The 24,539-nt window shown below is 44.2% G+C and overlaps 2 protein-coding genes across 8 annotated transcripts in view; one reads left to right on the forward strand and one right to left on the reverse strand.

Moving 5' to 3' along the window:
• Positions 1 to 24,539, reverse strand: part of LOC114610781 (UDP-glucuronosyltransferase 1-2) — a 49,666-nt gene that overhangs the window by 2,089 nt on the left and 23,038 nt on the right. For 4 of the 7 annotated variants that reach the window (XM_028755395.1, XM_028755397.1, XM_028755393.1 and 1 more), the window contains 3 exons: positions 1,813 to 1,944; positions 1,109 to 1,196; positions 636 to 855 (listed from right to left, as the gene is read on the reverse strand). In XM_028755395.1, coding sequence (XP_028611228.1) covers positions 636 to 855; positions 1,109 to 1,196; positions 1,813 to 1,944 — 440 coding nt within the window. Of the gene's footprint in view, positions 1 to 635; positions 856 to 1,108; positions 1,197 to 1,812; positions 1,945 to 4,886; positions 5,757 to 15,354; positions 15,373 to 16,087; positions 16,967 to 24,539 lie in introns of those variants that run through there. The other 3 variants (XM_028755398.1, XM_028755392.1, XM_028755391.1) reach the window with 3 other exon arrangements.
• On the forward strand, positions 11,289 to 12,295 carry Dnajb3 (DnaJ heat shock protein family (Hsp40) member B3). The gene has a single exon (XM_028755399.1). The coding sequence runs from the start codon at positions 11,356 to 11,358 to the stop codon at positions 12,079 to 12,081; it is 726 nt and encodes a 241-aa protein (XP_028611232.1). The 5' UTR covers positions 11,289 to 11,355; the 3' UTR covers positions 12,082 to 12,295.

Raw genomic sequence — 24,539 nt, forward strand, 5'->3', positions numbered from 1 at the left:
TGTGTGTGTGTGTGTGTGTGTGTGTGTGTGTGTGTGTGTGTGTGTGTTTGTGCATGCATGCTTGCACATCTGTGTCTGTGCAGATGTGTGTCTATGCATTCACTTAAAGGCTGTAAGACAATATTCTCCTCTGTGGCATTTCACTTTATTTCTCTGAGGCTGTCTCTCACTGGATCTGGATCTAGGCAGGTAGCTAGCAAGCCCTAGCTCTTGCCTCTACTTTCCACTGTGCTGAGGCCTGGAATCTCACATAAATGCTGGAGGTTGAACTCAATCCTCAGTCCTGCACAACAAGAGCTCTTACCCACAAGGTGCTGCATCTCTCCAACACCACCCCTACACATTCTTGGATGGGACATTTCTCTCTTTGCAGGATCTTAGCAATGAGATGCCTACTATGGTGATATTATTTTTAATTGAAAATTTTAAATCTAAGGAAAATAAAAATGTTTAAACAAATTCTATGGTAAAATATAAAGTCATTATAAGGAGGAATAACTCCCATATTATCTTATATAAATATAGATTTTTATGTATTTGTTGTTGTGTTGATTGTAAATGTTTTAGGTATGAATACAAGTAGGTGTTTTTGGTTTTTTTCTTTTGTTTGTTTTTTTTCTTTTTCTGTTACTTACCTCTTGTTATTGATGACAGTTTTAAGGGCATTTTCCAAATCATCAGCAGTCATTTCAAGGACATTCAGGGTCACCCCAGCTCCCCGAGTTTCCATGCGCTTGGCGTTGTCCATCTGATCACCAAACAAGGGCATCATCACCATGGGAACTCCATTGCATATTCCTTCATAAATACCATGGGAACCAGAGTGTGTGATGAACGCCCGAGCCTTCGGATGACCTGAGAAGCACAACAGACAGGTACGCTGAGCTCTCCAGCCTCACAGTGTCTAGATTCTGAGAATACCCCAGGGACTATTATCTACATGTGACCATTGTAGAAACTTGGGACGGGGGAGGGGAGAGAAGTGATGTATGCTATGTGTTATATGTATGGGCCACAATCAAGCTAAGCAATCATTTAAAACATTCATGTTTGTCATTTTTATAATTTAACCCTGGTTTGACCTCTATGTCAGATGTCCTCAACCTACCAAGCAGATCATTTTGGGGTAGCCATTTGACAAGAATTGTGTTTTTTGCAAGATTCGATGGTCTAGTTCCGGTATAGCGCCACAGGACCTTGTAGGGACAAAAAAGCACAGGGTTTAATAAAAGAACACAATGTGATTTTTAAAAAACATCTGCTCTACTAGCTAGAAAGGCCAGTCATATGAAAGAACACCTATGGCCTCTGCATGGTGGGAGGTCTGGTGCACAGGAAGTCCCTGGAGCTCAGACAACACTGTATCTTGATGCTGAAGCCTGGTGATTTGAGTGTGAGAAGCCACCAAGCCAGACACAGGAAAACTCTTCATTTTTCTGCACTGCAAATGGAAACTTTCTTAACTAAGCAAGAGCAAACAAAAACTAAATCTTTTTGATGAAACAGCCTCATTTGGTATGAAAAAAAAACAGTATCATGCTTATTTTTAACCAGTTTCTCCCTAATACTTTGGAGTTTCCTAGAGAAAAGGAGAAATCTGAGTGAGACAGACCATAGTGCAGGAGTACCTGAATGAAATTGTAAAATATAATAATAATAATAATCTAATGCTAATAACAATAATAACAACATCAACATTGGGGAATGTCAGAAGATTTCTAGATCCCAAAGTTCTGCATTTATAGACCCATAACTCTGGAGTTGAAGCTCTCATAAAAACAGATATGAAGAAGTAATGCAAAACCATCTTACTGTCTGAGGAATTCTGCCCAAAGCCTCGGCGATTTCCATGGCTTTCTTCTCCGGAATCTCCGAGACCATGGATCCCAAAGAGAAAACCACGATGCCATGCTCTCCAGAGGCGTTGACATAGGCTTCAAATTCCTAGAACAGAAAAAGACATTTCTACTTCATCTCTTGTCCCTCATATTCCTTGGGAACTGAGCACATTAGGTTACACATTACTTTCCTCTTATGGAAGTCAGTGTACGGGTGTATGTAATAAAAATCATCATGGCAACTGTCTGTCCCCTGTCAGTTCAGGAGGATTTCTTTCTTACAGGGTTATCTGTGGGGTTCTCTGGAGATGCAGAATCCAGGTAATGTGCTGACTTCCCATAAGAGAAGCAGAGGCACATACATGAGTGTACATACACCTGAATGTGCATCCATGAACATGACACAGGTCTGTAGGAGGAGCTAAGGTGGGAGGAGTAAGGAGAGGAAGAGGAGGAGTAAGGAGGAGAGGAGGAAAAGGAGGAGAGGAGAGGAGAGGAGAGGAGAGGAGAGGGAGAGAGAGAGAAGAGATGGAGGCGGATGTTCACGTGTCTGTAGCAGTCAAAGGTAGTTGGTATATCTAGGTTGGGTATTGGGTTACACTTCTGATTGTATTGGTATCTTGTTACTGATCATTACCAAATACATAAGCCTTTGATTTATCTTTAAGCATTAGAGTCTCATCTTTCTACTGGGCCCACGTGGATGGCGGGATGGTCTGGGCAATGCCCAGCCTTGCATAGACAATGTGGGAGATTGGCATAGCCATCTCCCACGCTGGCATCTTGTGAGTGTCAGGGCTGGTGTTTCTGGTGGGCCGGTTCTAGCTGCGGTGCGCACATGGCCTCTAGCCAAGAAACATAGCAGCTGAGCTAGGCAGAGCTGCTGCAGCTTAGATAGTCGGCTTGAACCAGTGGCCGTCTTTAAAATAATTACTACAACAAAGTCCATGTACATGTTCCTACCTGTGGCCCCATGCAGGAAACAGACTCTAAGTAGCATGGCAGTTCTCCCATGCTGTACATTATTAATAAGCTAACTAACCACCAAGAGTCTCTCAGATGGATTCAGCTGTTTCCAAAGAACTCGGAGAACATTAACATGATGGTATGACATGCCAGGCTGCCCACAGCTGAGGAGCTGCCTGGAACGTGGTACTTTTATTACTAAAATCCAAATTTTCCTGGGCAAATCATGTCCTGATCCCCCTATATGTAAGATACAGAAAGACTTCAACCAAACTCTATCCTGAACACATGAGGATCACATACCCTGGGCAACCTTCCCAGAGGAACATACCTCTTCTACCCACCTAAGGGCCAGGCTGTTGCAGACCCCTACCCCAGCAGATCATCACAGCAGTGGCACCTTGATCTCACCCACTGGGCCCATCTAAAGAGTCAGAGAGGCCAGGCCAGGCTTTTCTGCTGTGGCCCTGGATTTTGATCTGTTTAAGAGCATACTGGAGTTGGTTGCTCTAAAGCCTTTCTTCTCTAGGATCGCATCCTGTTTTCCTTCCCTCCCCAGGCACTTCTTTCTTGGTGGCAAGCAGCTCACATCCAAGTGCCCCTTGCTTTCCTGCTACCTCCAGATAGATCACAGCTCACCTACAGTCTAAAATCTTTGCTTCTTCAAGATACATGCAATCCTATCTGGAAAGGGATCAGTCTAATTTTCCTTCCTGCATGGCCTCCCACGCCTACTCAGCAGCCAGTAATGTGTGATTGGCACAAAATCAGATCTGTAGGGTCATAAACAGCAGGATTTAGCTAAGGCTTAGCTGGCACGCAAGTTTGTGTGCAGAGGCCAATAGAGTAAGCAACAGGGACAAGTTGGACAGTGACTCTGCATCAACTTTTGTGGATCCAACACATTTGAGTCCCCTCTACTTGGCACAAGATGCCCTAAACTTCACCACAACATCACAGTCCTTGGGACAGCCTAACAGTGAGACAACATGTTAGCTGCAAATAATCTTTGATAAATGCTCTGAAAGAAAGACCTTCTCTCTAGGGATACTTCTCTCCAGCTGACAAGGCCTTTAAATATTTCTTACATTCTACTAAGAGCTGTAGAGTTGGTGCTGAACTCTGAACAAAATATCTTTTGCTCTCCCAGAATCCATTTAGACTACCTGCCAGAAGTCTTTCCCCTGAGCCAAGCACAAGCTTGCCTACCCAAGATACATGCAATCCTATCTGGAAAGGGATCAGTCTAATTTTCCTTCCTGCATGGCCTCCCACGCCTACCCAGCAGCCAGTAATGTGTGATTGGCACAAAATCAGATCTGTAGGGTCATAAACAGCAGACTTAGCTAAGGCTTAACTGGCATGCAAGTTTGTGTGCAGAGGCCAATAGAGTAAGCAACAGGGACAGGTTGGACAATGACTCTGCATCAACTTTTGTCATCAGTATCTTTCTATCTCTGGCTTCCCTGATCTCCTACTAGCTATTTATTTTAGACTCAACATGTATGATGGTGGTCCTGAATTGCTTTCTTTTACCGAGATTGTCTCTCACTCAGACAGAGGGATGACACCTTGCCCTACTGAAAGAAGAGGAAGACTGCAATATCTAGCTTCCTGTCAGAATATCTAGACATTAGAACAATAACGAGGACCATAAAGGTAGTGACTCATGTCAGGATCCATAAAGGTTAAAGAACAATTGCATCAGACTTGAGCTACTAGTACCTGAATCAAGGACACGAGTTCCAATCAAAGGGATGCTTCATAGTACACTGCTCTGTTCTCTGAGAAGTGTCCCAAACACAGCAGTTTTTCTGACAATTAATGCTAGTTGCATTAAATTGAATTCCCCAGGATAAAATGTCCAAGATGTTTTCCCAGAATACTGTATACAAAGAAGTAAGTCAGAAAAGGATGCCAAGGACAGACAAATTCAAGACTGTGAGACTTAGGGGATAGAAGTTAACAAGAGAGAGCACTTGAAACCAGCCCAGCAAGCTCACTGACCTCAGCACACACCTATGGAAAGTTCCTTTCCCACAAAGAACAACAGACATGGAAAAGCACCATTCAAATACACACCTGGGATAGGGGTTTTTTCTGAACACAGTTTATCCCACCAATAAAAACCATGTTGGGCATGATAGGCCTGGGGTAATCTTTCACAAAGTCATTTCTCATCAGCCAGATAGATGCAGGACTCAGAAGGTCCTTGACAGTCACCTCTTTCTGTAAGATTTCAGTGGCAAGTGACCCATAGGGGGAATAAACAACTCTGCATAGAAAGTTCTCTGACAAAGCAATAAGCATGTTCTTCACTCGCTGCAGGAAGTTCATGCGATCTGTGTTGAAAGACAAACTCTTGGGCACGTAGGACAATGGAACGGGGCATTGGGTAGCTTCCAAATCCAGGCCGCATGGCAATGAATTCAAGAAGTACACAGTAGGCAGAGCCAGGTACTGGGCCACAATGGAGCCACAGGGAAGGAAAGGGTCTGTCAGCAGAACATCAAAGTGGCTTTCTTTCAGAGAGGCCATAAACTTGGCATTGTGCAGCAGATGGGAGCAGCCAGACAGGAGCATATTGGAGTCCCTTTTGAGTCTCTGGTATATTTTGACCACCCGCAGCAGAAAAGGATCTTTATCAAAGACACTCCGCCCAAGTTCCACAAAAGCAGCTGTCACGTTTTCCTTTTGGAATGGCACGGGGTACTTCCTCAGAGTGTAAAATGATCCTTCTTTTATGTGTATTGAGGCTTCAGGTGCTATGACCACAATCTCATGTCCCTTCTGTTGGAGCTGCTGAATAACTGCCAGCATACTCAGCCAGTGGCTGCCATCCATAGGGAAGAGTAACAGCTTCCCAGCATGGGATGCAGAGGGACCAAACACATACAACAGAAGGTACGGAAGAAACAGAAGCAAACGAGAGCTCTGGCATACCTCAGTCATGGTACCTCTCCCTCTGCTGCTCCCAAAGGTCTACTCAAACCTGCTCATGACTCATGAGAAGAAACTTGTGCAACCAGTTAATGTTTGATTGTGTCCCATGACTAAAGCTGTCAATGAACTGGCAAAGACCACAGAACATTTGCATTCCATGACAAAGTGGGTGGAGCTTTACTGAGTTCCTTAATAAATAACAGCAGTTGAACTGACTGGTATTCCTTCCTCAAATCGCATTTTTTAGTGCATATAGTGAGCCCAACCATCTCTGGCTATTTTGGACTCATTAAATCAACATTTTCGTGGTCAGAAAGGGCTAGAAGGGAGCAGAAAAGGACTGTAAAGTGCCGAAGCATAACACTTTCCCAAGAATAAGATTGACAGGCACTCAGAAAGTCTTTTGGAAAGAAAGGAGCATTGTATTGAAACGTCACTTTTGTCGATTGAAGCCCTCCATCACCGCTCAGGGTTCCTCTTAATCATTTCCATCATTTAAAAAAGAGGTATGGGGGGGGGGGCAGAGGGTAACCTTGGGTATTATTTCTCAGAGGCTATACATTTTGTGTTTGAGGGAGGTTGGCAGGTTCTTTCACTGTAGTGGAGTCTATCAGTTAAGCTACAGATAGGAAAACTGCCGGACTAACAAATCTCCCTCTCTCTAGCTTCTCAGTGTTGCAATTCCAGGCATGGCCAATTGTTTCCAGAACTTTCATGTGGCTTCTGGGGCTTAAACTCTGGTCCTTATGCTTGCAGAAGACTTTACTAACTCAGCCTCTGTTGCGTTTTCATCTCCTGTTTTCATTTCCTCCTTAATGAATCTAGGACAGGGCTGGGTTTCAAGATGGCAGCTGAAACCAGCACAGAGGAGCGCCCTGCCTTTCCAGAACTCAGCTCTGATGAGAGACAGACTCTCAGCTCACACTGATAAATCAGGCCCTCTGAGGATGCAAATGAATGGCACCAGGCTGGGGTAGACAATGACCAAGACGGCAAAGTCACATGGGTCTGTGAACAGAAGTCCTCTCCAAGAGTTCCCTCAGAAAGGCAGTGAGAAAATATATTCTAAACAGAAAATCAAACTAGGTAAGCACTAGCTAGTACACTTAAGCTCATCATGTTTGCCTGAGGTCAAGAGGAAGTTCTAGTGATTGAATTGAAGGCAACGAAGTCAGGTGTGTGCTAAGTGTTAAGTGCTGTCAAGCTGAACACTCTGCAACACATCCTATCCCATAGTGCTGGCCTGTAAAAGCAGATGGTATGTCCCTCATTTTATAAACATACTCAGGCTGATGAAAGCAAAGACATTTGCCAGAATCCTTAGCAGAGCTAAGAGACAGCCCCTGGATGTTAGTGCCTAAAGCCTGCCCTCTTGACTTCCAGTCTCCAGCAGCATCCAGACACATCCCTAGTGGAAATTCCACCTAGTCAGAAATTGAATGGAAAGATGTGAACCTAAGGTCACAACCCCACCATGAAGAATGAAGAAAAGGCAGAAAGGTGGACTTTGAGCCCAAGAAGGTATTCAAATAGCATTTCCTGGGGCCCTTGGAGACTAGGGGGAAGAGCTGCTGAATGGAAATGCCTCCCAAAGTAAGCGGCCAAAGTGTGGGCAAAACCCAACCTGTACTCTTTCTTGAGATCCACTTATACTCTATACAGCCCCAGGAAGAAAGTCCTGACCCCTGTATTGACCACAGTACTAGTCCAGCCTGCATGTGGCTGTGCTGAGATGCCAAGGGGAAACAACTTAGCCTTAAAGCTTTGGTGTTCTAGGGTGCACAGTTGACAGGACCCTTCTCCTTCCTCTTTTCTTGTGCCTTCATTCTTCCTCAACAGAATTCCAGTTTTGCTTGTGTGTTTTAAACACACACACACACACACCATGCACGATGCACTGTGAACTCTTAAGTTCTTCCCGCACTCAATCCCTTTATCACTCTTAGTTCTTGGTAAGTGGCAAAGATGTAGCAATGCCTTTGCTTCTGCTGTGCCTTTAACTGAGATCCCAAAGCTCACAATCCAAGTTAAAAAGATCAGTAGTTCTTGGAAGCCCCATTTTGTGAGAACTCACCTGCAGCTTATGTGGGTCAAAGAGCCTGCAAACACTATAATTAATGCCTTTATGACTCTGTTACTGTCATCATTCAGAACCTTGAAGTCTTTTTTACTTATATGGAGCCAGAGACAGAATCCAGGGTCACAGGCAAAGCAGACAATGTGCTACCTCAGAGCTTCTTGCAGCTACTGTGCGCTCGAATGATTGGGGCCCAACCCTATCTTTGGCCATGGAACACTGTTCATTGATCAAAATGCAAGGCAATTTACATCTCTTACAATCAACGAGGAGAACAACTTCAAAACAATCCAATGACAAGTCTGCTCTGGAACATAAGCAAACCCAACCCCTTTCAACTTTAAAACTAATCCCTTCCTTCACCAACATGTATGGAGCTGTAAGAATGTAATTCCAAATGTCATCATGAACTCAAAAATTAAATGTAGAAATGTAGTTTCAGGTCGCAGCATGAAAGATTCTTAGGAACAGAAACTAGGCTTGAGAACGAATGTTTGAAATCTTTTTTAATATTGTCCAAAAAGCAATTAACTGTCTTTGTGAACTCAGTATATAAATCACCCTCTACTCCAATTCAGGGTTCCCTCTTGCCTTTGAGCAGAGAGGACCTGGTGCACCAGCCACTATCAATTCTTCAATAAACCTCATGCAAATTGCAGTGAGTCCTGTCCGTGAGTATCTCTGGGGGAGCGTGTCCCGTAGGTTTGGATCTTTAGCATCCAATAGAACATGTGAATTTGACTGTGCTGGGTGCTATGCTAGGTTCCAGAGCCAAAACTCAAATAACCAATGGATACTGCCTGTAAGGAGGGATCCAGGGGTCAGAGAAGCACTTAAACCAAACAATCACAGGGCACCACAAGATGTGCCTCTCGTTGCTGAGGAAATATAGAACAGAGCATCAATGTGGTCTTGCTTTGGAGGCCCTTGAAGAATGCAGTGTCTTTGAAAAGACTCATGGGAGGGATTTCTTTTTAAGCTGGAACCAGAAGCTAATATTCCCATCTATGGGACAGCTAGCTCCTTAGATGGGATAAGAATGGAGCTTAATACTAAACAGAACACACAAGCTCTCTGTCCTCCTGGGGATCAGCTAAGGATCCAAACAGGAAAAGGTAGTTTTCTTCAAATCTCTGCAGCATTTTACTCTGTCCTGCCTTTCATCATCTACAAGTTCCCACAGCTGCCTATGTGCTAAATCAAGAATAGATGGATATATTCCTCATAGGCAGGCCCATAGCTGTTCATTCACTAACTGTTTTTGAACAAACTCTGTTAGGAGCCAACTCCTAGCTGAAATCTGCTATCATCTTTGCAGCCACCTCGGGCCATATATTTGAAGGTTGATACTTTTCCACACTGACAAGAGACTTGTTTTTCTAGCATGATGTTTTTTCAAACAGCCCACAACAGCCGGCAACACTCTGATAAACATCTTGCTTTTCTCAGATATATCCTGGACTTGTTTAGTGCTCCCAGCTGCACTCCCCTGCTTGTGCTTATATACCCACAATCGCCTTTCAATAAACGAGCCTTGATCAGAGAACTTTGTCTTGGCTCCGTGTTTCTCTCATCCCTCCATCTCTTTTTCATTTCCAGCCCTCCTTTCAGGCAAACCCAGTTCGTCCGTGGCCGCTGGATGGCTACAAAACTCCATCTACTTTTACTATAGACCCAATCCTTAGGCCAAGTGTTCACTCTTTCAGATGCAGCTGCTGTGGTCTTACTTCAGAACTTCAGCCTCTCACTTATCAGTTTGCCCTTGTACTATTCCAGACCACCACTGCTTCTGGTACTTTGGTCAACAGCTTCATAGGGCCCGAAAGAAAACTCAAATCCTTTAACCTTGCTCTTCCTTAGACCCTGGGTCACTTTGCAAAGAGTATTCCTCATCTCTGGCTCCCCTGACTAGTCAAATCCATCTGACCTTTCCTCCTAATCAGGATTCGATTACCGTTTATTTCATGTTTACCAAGTGCCAGGCCTAAAGGTTCAAGTTCAGTCACTGGGTGTGACATAAACTCTAATGACTGTTCTGGCCTACTAGGACTTCTGGTTAGACCTCATGCCCTTCACGACAGAATCTTTAAAAGTTCACTGGTTAACCATTTCCCTGTAGAACTAAGTAACTTTTATAGACGCATGTTGCCTCATCACTCATCAAATAAGGTCATACAGTGTTCAAAAAAAAAATCCACAAGAAAGTGGAGATAAAAACAAGCGTTAAGCAAAGGCGGAAGGCAGGCCAGAGTGATACTACCACAGTGTTAGTGGCAACAAGAACACTTCACCCGCAGAGCTTCAAAGACAGCCACACATTCCAATTATTTTTGTTCAGAACAACAATGGCCCTCCAAGTGTTAACTCAGGAACCCTGAAGATCCCCCAAGGACCTTTCAGAGGAATTTGACAAAGTTGAAACTATTTCCATCAACAGAAATACTGACTTTTCAAAGATCTCATTTTCTTGTAGGCATATGTTGGAGTTTTCTGAAGGTTACTCCATGTATGAGATCACAGTAGACTGAATGCAGAAGAATCCAGCTCTATGAAGCCCAATGCTAGAGTGATTTGAAGAATATAAACACGCATCACCCTTCTGAGTTTTTGTTTTGAAGAAGCTGTTTTCTCATAAGAACATGATTTATGCTAGTGTGCACCTAATAGATATGTTTTTCATTGCCTTACTTTCTCATAGAGCCATATAAATGAAAACAAAGGATCCTGCAGACAAAATGTTCAAGAACCTCAGTTCCTCACAAGCCACTGTCCTTCAGACCAGGGTCAGACAAAACCCACTCTTGTCAACCTTCCTATCCTATTGCCTGGCTGATGGAAAGAAGACTTGAGGCATGGCACAAAAATCCATTTTAAAAAGTCAGCTTTGTGAGGCACACTTGTAAACCCACAATGAACGATTGATGCTGAGGCAGCAGGGCATTACTGCAAGTTCAAGGCCAGCCTGAGCTACACAGCTGAGGAGAGAAGGGCTAGCAGCATCAGAAGAAGGAGGAAAGAAGAAGAGTGAGGAAAAGGAGCAGTAGAGAGGAGGAAGAGAAGGAGAAAGATGGGACAGAAAGGAAGAGGAAGTGGAGGGAAAGGAGGGAAAGAGTTGGAGGAGGAGGAGGAGGAGGAGGAGGGGGAGGGGAAGGAGGAGGAGGAGGAGGAGGAGGAGGAGGAGGAGGAGGAGGAGGAGGAGGAGATGGAGGAAAGGATGAAATAGTACTTTTCTCTGGCAGCCAGATCTCCCCTAAGTCGTCCTTTGTTTTTCTTACTGTAGGACAACCCAACCATCACTGCAAAGATCACTGCAAAGATCACTTGGTCCTGTCTCTAAGCCTAAGCATCATTGAGCACCACTGGGAGCACAACCAACCCCTGGGGCCCTGCATTCTGATAGGCTGAGGCACCGCCCGCCTCTGCCAATAAGAGATGTCTGCGTCATAAGGGAGAGCGGCGCCGGCCGGTAGGCGGGCGTTCAGCAGCTGCCACCAGCGCTCCAGCGCCGAGGCCGCGGGCCGGCCAGCCGCCATGGTGGACTACTACGAGGTGCTGGGCGTGCCGCGGCAGGCCTCGGCTGAGGCCATCCGCAAGGCATACCGCAAGCTTGCGCTCAAGTGGCACCCGGACAAGAACCCTGAGCACAAGGAGGAGGCCGAGAGGCGGTTCAAGCAGGTGGCTCAGGCCTACGAGGTCTTATCGGACGCCCGCAAGCGCGAGGTGTACGACCGCTGCGGCGAGGTGGGCGAGGTGGGCGGAGGCGGCGCGGCGGGCAGCCCTTTCCACGACGCCTTCCAGTATGTCTTCTCCTTCCGAGACCCTGCCGAGGTCTTCAGGGAGTTCTTCGGGGGCCATGACCCTTTCTCCTTCGACTTTTTCGGAGACCCGCTTGAGAACTTTTTTGGGGATCGGAGGAGCACCCGTGGAAGCAGAAGCCGAGGGTCCGTACCCTTTTCTACCTCCTTTACCGAATTCCCAGGGTTTGGGGGTGGCTTCGCTTCGTTAGATACTGGATTCACATCCTTCGGTTCTCCAGGAAACTCAGGCCTTTCTTCTTTCTCCATGTCCTGCGGCGGTGGAGCGGCAGGCAACTACAAGTCGGTGTCAACCTCCACCGAAATAATTAATGGCAAAAAAATCACCACCAAGAGAATCGTTGAGAATGGTCAAGAAAGGGTGGAAGTGGAAGAAGATGGAGAGTTAAAGTCCCTGATAATTAATGGCAAAGAGCAGCTGCTTCGCATCGATACTCAGTAAAGACGTAAAGTGCGATGTAAGGACTATCAGGACTTTTTTGTTTAAACGCGTTTTCAAGGGAACTCTACTTTCAGAACAACTGTATTCAAGACATTATATGCAGCTCATGTTGGTGCCTCTTGTTATTGTTGGGATAGCAGGGATAGGATCTCTCTTGGTCTTTATGCCTGTTGTAAATATCTTGTATGCCTTTGGCACTTATTAAACTTAATCCTGAGGCAGACCACCGCTATGTTCTAGTGCTAGGAAACATTGTTCACAGCACCTAAAACCGCACAGTGTCCGTTGAAAATTCGACTCAGAGAGCTTTCCTTGAACCTTATAGCTCCACTTCCCCACATTCGCACCGAGGTGAAAGATACGCATATATTGAATCTTGAGTTTAAGATAAGTTGAAAAGAATGGCTTTTAGTTTACCTAAAATCATGCTGATATAGGAACAATATATTGACCACTGTTTAAATGAAAGGTTAAAACTAAGCTTTTAAAAGCACCTAAACTGAACAAAGTAGACTTAAGTAGATTCTTGTTACTGCTGCAACAAATTACCACGAACTTGGTAGTGTGTATCACACTTATTCTTCCCATGTTTTGTAGAAGTCTGAAATTCATTTCAATGGATAAAAAGGAGGGTTGCTAGGATCGTACTCTCTCTGAAGATTTAGGGTTAAATGTTTATCAGTCAAGGTCTCAACATTTGGCTGGTTAGTGCCTAAGTTTTTTCTACAACAGTGGAAGATGCTGGAAGTGAAAAGTACCATTTGAAGGATATACAAGCTCCTTGGTTGCCATATGTATTACACACACACACACACACACTTATATAAGCAATAGAGTCCATTCTATAGCACAGTTGGGTAACTTCATAGACCTTGCAGAAGATGGTTGCCTGTAGAGAGTACAACAGAATAGTCTACCTCACTTCAATGTTATCTGTGAAGACTTCATAAGACATTGAAGCAAAATGGATCTGAATAGGTTTAAGATGCTTTGTAATTCTCTCCAAAGAGGTCATGGGACCTAAACGCATTATCATAAACTTAGACTACGTGAAAATATATTGGATATCCTTACTACCCTGAAAATGTAGCCCCATGCAGTGACATACGTACAACACACAGCAGAAACACAGGATTCAATCCCATCCCAAAGGGCACACAAGGGTCGTTATAGAAATCATGTCAATCAAATAGTCACTGCAGTGTTGGGGTAGCTGCTTTCTAAGCAATATATTTAGAAAGGTCCCAAATCAGACCAACTACCAGACTTTGAAACAAACAAAAAAATGTTTTCTCCAGCCCAAGGAGCTAATAAAGATAGTCAGCTAGGACTGGGGAAATGGCCCAGGGGTTTCAGTGCTTACTAGGCAGGCATCTCCAGAAACCTAAATAAAGGTCTGGTGTGTGAGATAATCCTCAGAGAGACACGGGATCCCCAAAGCATGAGCCATATTAGCTAAGCTCTGGAATTTTTTTTTTTTTTTGGAGAAACCCTGGATAAAGTGCAAAGTTCAAGAGTAATTAAGGATGATTCCTGACATCAGCCTTGGACCTACACACACACACACACACACACACACACAGTGTCACATATGCACATACATAAAAAAGGAAGAGTCACTGAGTAGTTTGTTGGCATGGGTTTGTATCTGAACTGGTAGAAGGTATCAAGGATTTGGGGATAATGAACACATAAGTTCTGTGGTGGTTAAATGAGGAAATCATCACCCTGGGTGGGACATTATGAGTGGGTCTGAAACTACACAGTGGATAAAAAATGTTGGGGCTGGGGAGATGGCTCAGCAGTTAAGAACACTGGCTATTCTTCTAGAGGACCCAGGTTCAATTCCCAGCACCCACATAAATGCTCACACTGTAACTTGAGTTCCAGAGGATCTGACACCATCACACAGCCATGTATGCAGTTAAAACATCAGTGTGCATAAAGTAAAAATAAATAAATTATATATAATTGCTTTAAACAAAAAGATTGTCAGCAGAGAGTCCATGGTAGGCAAAGAGCCTGGCATGGCTAGGTTACTCAGAGATCATGGCTCTTCAGCTCTGGTTTGTTTTAACAGTTGAGAGCAAACACAAGAATCCATATTCATCTGTCTTGGATTAGTGCTGCCCTAAATGTAAAGTTCCTGGCTAGACTGGAACTCATTATGTAGACCAGGCTGTCCTTGAGCTCACAGGAATCTACTCTGCTTCCTATATGCAGGGATTCACAGCATGGGCAACCAGGCCCAACTATAAAAAGCATTTTTTAATGAATTGTCAAGCTTGAAACTTTCTTTAAAAATTTCTCTGTCACAAAACACTTGTGAAGACATGCCTGTAGACGGTCACTTGTTAGGAAAGATTTGTCATAGTGGTTAAAAGGCATTTCCTGTGCCTCTTGAATCCACCAGTGGATCTGTGTGTAAGAGCATATTCCAGCACAAGCCTGACAGTTTGATCCCTGGAACCTAGGGTGGAAGGAGCAAACCACAACCTGAAGTTGAAGTTCTTGACTTCCACACGAGCACCTCGGCGCACATGCACCTGCAGTCATATACACATGCACACATGACCTAATTTTTAGAAAGGCATTCAAATACACTGTAGAGGATTCCCTCATGGTATCACTGGGAGCATTTTCCAGAATGGACCAGGCAAGGAAGAGCAACACACTGTAAGACCCAGAAGACTAGGAGGCCCTGTTCCACCTAAAATCAATCAAGAATTTAAAAAGCCAGTCACACTTGCATGTGGTTCACATGCAGTTTTAGCTTAGTCAACATGGCTGAGAGCATTCAGAAGAAAACTACTGCTTCCAAGTAACCAATTTCCCCTTTGATTTTATCACAGTCTCCAAACTGGAAGAAAGGTACCCTCTCCATTGTAGGAAGTCATTCATCTGCATCGGCTTCCCTTTCTAGAATTTCAAATTCCACATTCTCAGCAGTTCTTTTCCCTCTCCCACTCTCCCCCATCTTCTTCATCTCTTCTCTCACCTGCCCTCTATTCTCTCTCCCTCCCCTCTCCCTCTCCCTCCCCTCTTCTCCTCTCAGTTCTCATTATTTATCCTAGCTCTGACACTTAGTATGTAGCCTTGATGGACTTGAACTCAATCCTGCCTCATCTTTCCAAGTGCTAGGATTACTGACCTGCGTTTCCCTAAACCCAGTTCACAGGTTTCCGCATTAAATACAGACTCATTTAACTTCCTCAGATCTTCATGAAACCGTTTCAGTAGAGTTTCAGTTACTGCCTGACAATCTGACTAGACTGGGAAGTAGCCAGTGGCCTCAGGCTTAAATGTACAACTTGTTTTCTACCTCCACCCTATGATAAAGTAAAAAGTTTTGTCATGGTAGACTTCTTTAGACTATTTTTCTTTTAGTTTTCTCCATACAAAATTTGAAATACACAATTCTGTTATATCATGGAAGATCTATCATACAGTAGCTGCTCAGTTAAACAGAAACTATCGAGCATTTGATAGAGCATTTGATATGTGGCTGATCCAACGGATCCTAGAAACTACTGATTAGCTTGCTTCCGGATCTGTTGAGTGCTCAAGTGTTGTGTGAACACACACCCATTTTATCCCTGAGAGCAATATTAAAAACTGCCACATCAACACCTGCAATTTGCTGATTCCTTTAACCTTCAGGGGAAAAGTCTGAAAGCAATACACCCTCTGGTGGATCAAGACACAGCTCAATTTCTCAGCTCCTGAGCAGAATCAGGATACTCAGGAATAGAAAAACCATGTCTGGATACATGGGCAGTCCCAATGAGTCCCTCTCTAGCACCTCAGTCCTAGCCCCTCACCTTAGCCTTTAGTCCTAACAGTGGCCTCTGAAAACCCAAAGTATGGCAGGGTACTCCTTAATAGGTGAATTTAACTAAAGCCTGTCAGGAGAGGAGAGACACCTTTGGAAAGATGAGTTGGATAAATCATTTGAAAGTAAAATATTTTTCCTAGAAAATTCTTGAGGTAAAAGCAGAATACAGACCTGAGAAAGGGGCTTCTTCATGACACAGTTTATGCCACCAATGAAGACCATGTTAGGCATGATAGGCCTGGGGTAGTCGAACACAAAGTCCCCTCGGAACAGCCACACCGATGCATGGCTGAGAACCTCCACTAACGACACTTCTCTCTCCAAAAGCTCAGAAGCGAGGTGTTCATAGGGAGTGGTCGATACATGGCAAATGTACTTCAAGGTCAGAGGGTACAACATGTTCTTGACCCTTTGCAGGAAGCTCATGTGGTCGGAAAGCATTGTGAGTAGGTTTGGAATATAAGAGGAAGGGTTTGGACATTGTGTGGCCTCATAGTCTATGCCACAGGGAAGAGAACGCAGGAAAAAAACAGCAGGAATCTGTAGGTACTTGGCCAGCACTGCTCCACAGGGGAAAACGGGATCTGTAAACACCACATCGAAGACACTGGAATTCAGTTGCTGGATCAGGGTCTTATTGTGCAATAGAGCTGAACAAGAATGTGCATAGAGCTCTAAAAATTTTTTTATAGATGCTATATTTTCAAAAAAAGCCTTCACAAAATGTTGTGTTTCAAAGCCCTTCTTAGAGTGGCTCAGTATTTCTTGCTGGTATTCTTCCTTGGTGTATGGAAAGGCATAGGTTTTGAGGGTGAAGAAGTCATCTTCTTTGATATGCATGGTCACCTCTGGAGCCAGGACCACAGTCTGGTGACCTCGGGCGTGGAGCTCCCTCACAACATCCCTCATGCTCAGCCAATGGCTGCCCTCCATGGGTAACACCAGCACTTTTGCACCTTCAGCCCAGGGCAGGGCACACAGCAGGAGCAGCAGCCCTGAGAGTCCTCGAAGGGGCACACACAGTCCTGTGTCCATCTCCCCAGAGATCCACGGCAGTGGCCCTTCCACACACTGTGCCTAAGTAAGTTTCTTCGTTTTCTTATCACCAGGCCACCTCCCACTCTGAGTGCCCTTAAGTTAATCATTACAAAATAAATCCCTTCCTGCCTTTCACTGATGCCCTACCCTTTTGCCTGCCTCCACCCACAGCAACATAAGCTTTGCTTTTCTAGCCTAATAAAAACTCCTGTGACAGGCTTCTCTTTTCCTAGGGCATACTAGTTCACCTCTAGTTTTCCTACAATTCCCAAAAAAAGGTGCTGGACATCCCATTTCTTTCCCACCTAGACTGCCATTGAGCTCTGAGCACAAGGGGTCTCCTACATAATCTGTCTGCTGCGTAAGACCTTATATGGCTCGTTAACATCTCTCCTCCAATTCTCACATAACAATCAATGAATCACAGCATATAGAATACTGCAAAACCAGCCTGACCAAACCAAAGAGGAAATCCCTTTGCCATGACTCATACTCCTCACGGTGCTAGGAGGAGAGAAATCAGGGAACACGATTTGAAGGAGCTGACAAAGATGGCAATGATGCAAAGATCTCTCAGTCAAGATCCTAGGATCTGCTTCTGCTGTAAGAGCTCTCAAGAATCTTGAGCACGATTGCTCAAGCATGTGGCTCAATCTCAAACTCTGTTCTTTTGAGCGCTGAGGTATGCAGGATCCTGTACTCAGTTAAGGGACCTAGGTGGACACAAATCTGGGTCCTCCTCACTGCATTCTGAAGTTTGTGATCAGGTCTCCTACAATCCATGCCAGACCAGAATCTTAATAAAGATGGAATTCTCCAAAAAGCATGGACTACAATCTTGTGGGGGCATTGGGATGAAATTCAAGAAAAGATGACTTTGAAGGCCAGGTGACGGCAGGACTCCAGAACACTACACACATGACCATGCATCTGGCCCTGGCTCAGAGAATTCCTCCCCCACATGATGAGCAGTTGCTGCCACCACATTCCTTTACAAGCTCTGGGGCTCCACTGTCTACTGGGAGAGCACCTGGAGTGTCTTGTATTCTGTCTTTCCATATCAGTGTCAGTCTGCCATGTTGGCCAGGCTGAGGCTTTCTTCTGAAGAGAAGCCACTCTCTAAGGATCCAGACTGGGAACAGACTCAGCAGATAATTCTATGAAAATGCCTCCCATGTGCCACTGCTGCCCTGTGCAATCCGACTCTGCCTTTCACCCGTTCATGAAGGGTAGGTGTTTAGAAAAGTGTACTACAGTTTCTCTTCCAAAGGCCTCTCTGTCCTGCACCTGCCTCTTCTCTGCATGTTTTATCTCAAGGCAAACCCTGTCATTTCCCTTCTGTGTCTGTCTATGCAGAGTTACCCAAGTATAGACTGTAGCCTCTCCTGTCCATGCCATGCCCATAAAAGGAAGAGAGTCAAGGGAACAGGTGGCTAAGCACTCAGAACCTGAATCTGTGCTTGCTGCTTTTAGCTGCTGTTGTCATCCTGAATAGGGACACTCTCAACACTACCTCTAGTAGAAGAGGCAGTCTTCCTGAAGGCAAGGCCTCCTCCTTCCCAGACTCACTATGCAGCTCCTGTGTACCTGTGCTCGTGAAAATAGAACTAAGGCAACATTGGTTGTTCCCCTCAATGTGAAGGCCTGAAGTGGGCTGACAGATCAAAAGCATAGAAGAGTCGGATACCAAGTCTGAGCAATGTTTCTACATATAAACTCGGTCAAAGGAATACTGTTAGTTCTGCTGACCAAGTGCCATAAACGTAGCATGTAGCAAAATGAGAAGCATGAAGAGGCACATGGCAAAGACTGGCCTTCACAATGTTCTTGTTTTCCATTTTATTTTAAAATGTCAATATGTGCATGGTGCTTTGGATAGTTATTATGATTGATGGCTAGGCAAACAGTACTATTTCCTGGAAATAGGAAGTGATATTTAGTGCAGCATTGTGATCCTTGCATTTTCTCTGGGCTGGAAGTGTACACGTTCAGGTAACTGTCCCTGGATATCTTGTCCATCCTGGTGAAACACATGAGTACTTTCGTATTATTCTTAAGTAACTTTGAAATAATTTGGTTGTACATAGATGCTGCCAATGTCTTAATAGTTGACCATCAGTCTTGGGTAAAAATTAAATCTTGTCTTTTTAAAAGTAGTGAAGGCTGACAAAATTGGAATTCTTAGTTTTTATCACTCTTGTATCAAGTCATAATATACTAAATGGCTTAAATTCACATTTAATCTCTACAAGGTCTGGAAGCCACAAAGCTGTGTTACCAGAACGGCATTTTCTCTGAAGGTTGAGGGCAAAATATTTAAGCACATATCCAAAGATTTCGAGGTTGGTTGGTGGGATGTCAGGAATGGCCTAAGTTGCAACTTGGTTCTATATTTATGGCAGATATTGTTAATAGGAAGAGCTGTTTCACTAAAGCTATGCAACCCTCTCCATTTCCACAAAGGGGACACTGATTAAAGCCTGAAAATAGAAAGCTTTCACCCTAAGCATTTTAAAATAAAATGGGAAACAAGAATATTGTGGGGCTAGAAATGCTATACATCTGAACAAGCCAATTATATTAGCACAGTTTATGTTGGATGTAAAGGGGCTTTTATGGTATGCTGGCCTTGGGAAAGTCCAGCACCAAATAATGCTCCTCCAGGGTTATTGGTATTGACTGAAGGATCTAAAAGAAGCAGAATATGGGATGGATCAAAGCAAAGGAAATTTTTAAACCTTGGTAGAGCATGTACGAAATGGGATACAAAAATGGCTTTGGATACTGTTCACTGTGCTTAAAGTCTGAAATAAATGCAATAACACACACACACACACACACACACACACACACACGTTATATTTCACCTTTCATGGAGGGTTCAGATAAATGCTGTGCAATTTCTCCTCCAAAATTAGTTCCCTGCTTTCTTTTTCTGCATCTGTTTCCTACATCTGCCAAGCCTCTGCATGTTTTACCTCATGTCAAATTCCACCTTTTCCCTTCTATGGCTATCCATGCAGAATTATCTGAGGCTGGGCAGTGGCCACTCCTGTCCATGCCATGCCCATAAAAGGAAGAGGATAGAGGGAGCAGGTCTGATGAGAGGTCAGAACCTGAAATGTGTGGCTGCTGCTTCAGCTATTGCTCTCAACATTAGAAAGAACACGGCCCAAACCACATCCAGTGGAAGAGGAGGCCCCTGCCTGGAGGAGGGACCCCACTCTCCTGCCCAGGCTCAGTATGAACTTCCTGTGTACATATGATTTTGAAGGTTGCTTATGGAAGAGAACAGCAATGTAACGTTGATGGCTGCCCTCAACATTGAGGGTTTGCCCTGTGCTCAGAAACTCAAAGCACACACGAGCCAGATGCCAGGTTTTAAGAAACTGTGTATATGCAAACTAGGCCTAGTGGGTACCATCAGCTCTGCTCACTCAGACAGAGACATACAAGCAGCTAGAATCATGAAGAAGCATGCAGCGAAGATTGGACTTAGAAATATTCTTTAAGACTTTTGAAACCCCACCTCTACCTGCTGGGCCATCTCACCCGATATAACACTAGCATTGACTCCACTTGTGTTTTAAAATGTTTTGAAGATGTGTGTGCAGTTTCACATCTATGGAAGCCAAGAGCCACACAAGCCAGACATGGGCATCCTGTGTTCCAGAACTATCCTTCCAGAAGGCCATATAGACGACCTACATTACCAGGCTGTGACCCCCACACTAGTTTAATCATCTTCTTATCTCCGTGCTCCCTAACAATTCAGCCTATCATAGTGTGGCCCAGTGCCCTCCTTCGGTTAATCATTACAGAATAAGTCCAGGCTCAGCGGTGACTACCATCTTACCCTTCTGCTTCTGCACATTGAGAAACCACTCTTATCATTCTGCTAGTAAAACTTGAGGGACCTGTGGCTGTTCTCCAGTGGACATCAGAGTTCACTCTGCTTCTCCTCCTATATCCAATACAAGGCTCTGCACACCCACTTGATTTTGTTGCTTCCTTCTTTGTCAGCCATTAAGCTCTGAGAAGGGCCCTATGGTTGGTGTGGTGGTTAGCGTGAGAGTGGTCTCCGTAGGCTCATATACTTGATTGTTTGGTCCCTAGTTGGGGGAACTGTTTTGGGAGGGATTAGGGGGCGTGACCTTGTTGGAGGATGTGTCACTGATAGTGGGATCTGAGGTTTCAAAAGCCTATGCTAACACCCCCCCCCGTCTCTGTCTCCATCTCCCATCTCTTCCTCTCTTATCTCTCTGCCTCCAACTTTTGAATAAGTTATATACTCTCAGCTATGGCCCCAGTGCCATGCCTGCCTGTCTGACATGATGATCATATTCTCATACTCTGAACTGTTAACAACACTCCTCCCAACCCTGGTGTCTCTTCACAGCAATAGAAAAGTAACCAAAACAGTTGGTGCCTACTGCGCCCTCTGCTAGGCATGATGTACTCAGAAACACATCCAGGTTTATTCCTCCTGCAAGTTGCTTCAGTACATCACAGAGCACTACCAAGTAAGCTCTGAGAAACAAGGAGGTTGCTCGATCTCCAGATGTGTGTATTTCTTGGACTATGATATAACTGTTATGATCAGGGACAAAGTATTGCAAATACTCGGCTAATGCCAAATTTCTATTCTCCTGAAATTTCTCCTGAGGGCTGCATCTTCTGCACTCCTTTAAAGGATGTGAATGTACACTAATCTGTGTCTTCAATGACCCTGTGGATTCTGATCAGGCTCCACTTTACAGTTTTGATAGTTCAAAACTCTGACAAGGCTGGATTCTCTGGAATATCACAGGCCATGATCTTGTGGCACACTGTGCTCAAGTATCAATTTGGCAAAGCAAATTTGAGACGCAGCGGAGGGCAGGACTGTAGCTGTGGGGACTGTGCACATGACCAGGAATCTACCCCTGCCTGGAGGAATTGCTCTCACCAAGTGCTAAGCAGTTGCTGCCTTCTCCTTCCCCTAAATGCCCTGGGGCTCCACTCTCTACCAGGTGAGCTCCTGGGGTGCCCTGCATCCTACCACACTGCCCATGTGTCAGTCTGCCCATGGTTGTCCAAGTTGAGATTTCTCTCTGCAGCAAAGCCACATCTTTAGTATGTAACTGGCAGCAGACTCAGCAGCTGGGCAGGTGTGTGTGTGTGTGTGTGTGTGTGTGTGTGAAAATGGCTCCCATGTGCTTGTACCACACTGGATAAGCCTTTGCATATCACCTTTCATAGAAGGTAGGAGTGCAATTTTTCCTCCAAAATTAGTTCCCTGCTTTCTCTTCCTGGATCTGCTTCCTACACCTGCCATGTGTCTGCATGGTTTACCTCATGTCAAATTCCACCTTTTTCCTTCTATGGCTATCCATGCAGAATTATCTGAGCTGGGCAGTGGCCACTCCTATCCATGCCATGCCCATAAAAGGAAGAGAATGGAGGGAGCAGGTCTTAAAGAAAATACAAATAAACTAATAGAATGGGTATAGTTGTACCCCTATCAGTCCTCTAACAAGTCTTTAAAACCTCAATAGTGTTCATCAGTCCACATTTAATCTCTCCAGTGAAAGAATAACAATGTTATGTTACCAAGACTATTCTCAATCCAAAAGCCTGGGGCCAAAATACAAGTGAATATCTCCAAATTCCAGGACTGGCTAGCTCCATATTAAGCCTGTGCTCAACCTTAAGTTGGTTTCAGGTATTGTAAATATCAAAAGTATTTAAAAGTACACCCAAGTCACTGTAGTATCCAGGGGACACAGATCAAAGCAACTCGACAAAAAACACTGACTCTCACTAGAGTGATAAGTCACCCTGCACACACTAGATAAAGTCCACGCTGTCAGCAAAGTTCATGGTCTAGTCCATAGTTGCCTTGGCAGAGTCTAAAGGAAGAGAGCTGACTAATGTTCTTTGGTGCCTTAACAAAGAAGATCTTTCAGCTTTGAATGAGATCCAGGGCTCATTCAAATGGATTCTCTGCTAAAGGCAAAGTATCGAAGCCCATATGGTAATTCTTAGAATCTGAGACAGTGTTACATCACATGGCAAAGAAATTATAGCTGTCCTTGAGGATCTTGAAGTGGAGGGACTAGTTCACATGTCTGGTCCAATATCATCACAAAAGGTCTTGTTAGTAAACAAAGGAAACATGGGAGAGAGGTGGTCCACTGCATCTCCATGGAGAGACAGAGAGTGCCACCAAATTACAAAAGTAAGATCAAAGATGGACAGTTTAAAGAAAAACAATCATGTAAAAGGAATGCATTTATACCACTAAGTAGAAGAAATAAAATCAAATCCAATCTATCTGAATAGATAGAATTCTTACACCAAGAGAAATCTATAGGAGTTGAGTTTTAAATTACTGTTTAGATATTTAACCAAAATTCTTAAAATATTTAATTAGAAGTAATGGTCAGCATAATATGAAACTAGCCTAGGTCGGTGAGATTGGAATCTGATAGGTGGGATATAAAAGATGTCACGTAGCACTCAGAGAAAAGTAGATCACCACAACACAATTGTCTCCACGGAGAAATCTAGTTTTCATCTAGATTTCAATCTACAAGTTAACAACTATTTAAAAATGCTAATCAAACCTCTGCAAATATTGGTGACAATATGACAGTACAACAGAGTAAAAGATACCTCCTTGGGAGCTAAGGAATCTCAGGAATGCATTAGAAACACAAAACATAAAAATGTGACAGTTTGGATGCATCCTTGGGTCATTTGGAAACATTGATCCCACAGCAATGCCATGACTCTGGAGCATGTCCATGATTGATAGGTGTCCATTAAAAACTGGACATGTAACATGTAACATGAAACCACATGCTAGACTGCTTCCATTTCTGTTCTCAGGCACCTCGTAAGCACAGGTCCAGCCCTTCCCAGACAGCATTGTTAAGGACTACTGGGTAAAAATTTCCTTCATCTTGCTACTGAAAATATAGAAACAATATATGTCTACTTGGGTCAGGACACAGCTCAGTCTCTCTGCATCTGTCCAGCTTCAGAAAAATCTCACATCTACAAAGACAGCACCCGGACAGGGAAGCAGTATTGGGAGAGTCACTGCTGGGTCTCAGGCCCAGTACAGATCCTCAGTACTACAACACTGCAGAGCTCTCAGTGACCACTCCAAACCTGAAATGTCAACTGTAGATATCTTGAAAACTCAAAACAAACAAACAAACAAACAAACAACCTCAAAAAAACCAAACAGATGTTCTGAAGAATTAGATGTAAAAATCCTGGAAGAGTCAGGAGAGAATGAGCAAAGCAAATGAGATATTTAGAAAACTCACCCTGCCCAGAATATTGTAGGGATAAATTACAGCTCCAATGCAAACCTGAGAGGGTGGCTTCCTGCTGGCACAGTTTATGCCCCCAATGAAGACCACCTTGGGCATGATAGGCCTGGGATGGTTGAGTACAAAGTCCCCTAGGAATAGCCATACCGTACTATGGCTGAGAATCTCCACCAAAAACCTCTCTCTGTCTCTGTCTCTGTCTCTCTTTCTCTTTCTCTCTCTCTCTCTCTCTCTCTCTCTCTCTCTCTCTCTCTCTCTCT

This window comes from Grammomys surdaster, unplaced genomic scaffold (genome assembly GCF_004785775.1).
Source record: "Grammomys surdaster isolate TR1022 unplaced genomic scaffold, NIH_TR_1.0 126059, whole genome shotgun sequence".
Taxonomy (NCBI): domain Eukaryota; kingdom Metazoa; phylum Chordata; class Mammalia; order Rodentia; family Muridae; genus Grammomys; species Grammomys surdaster.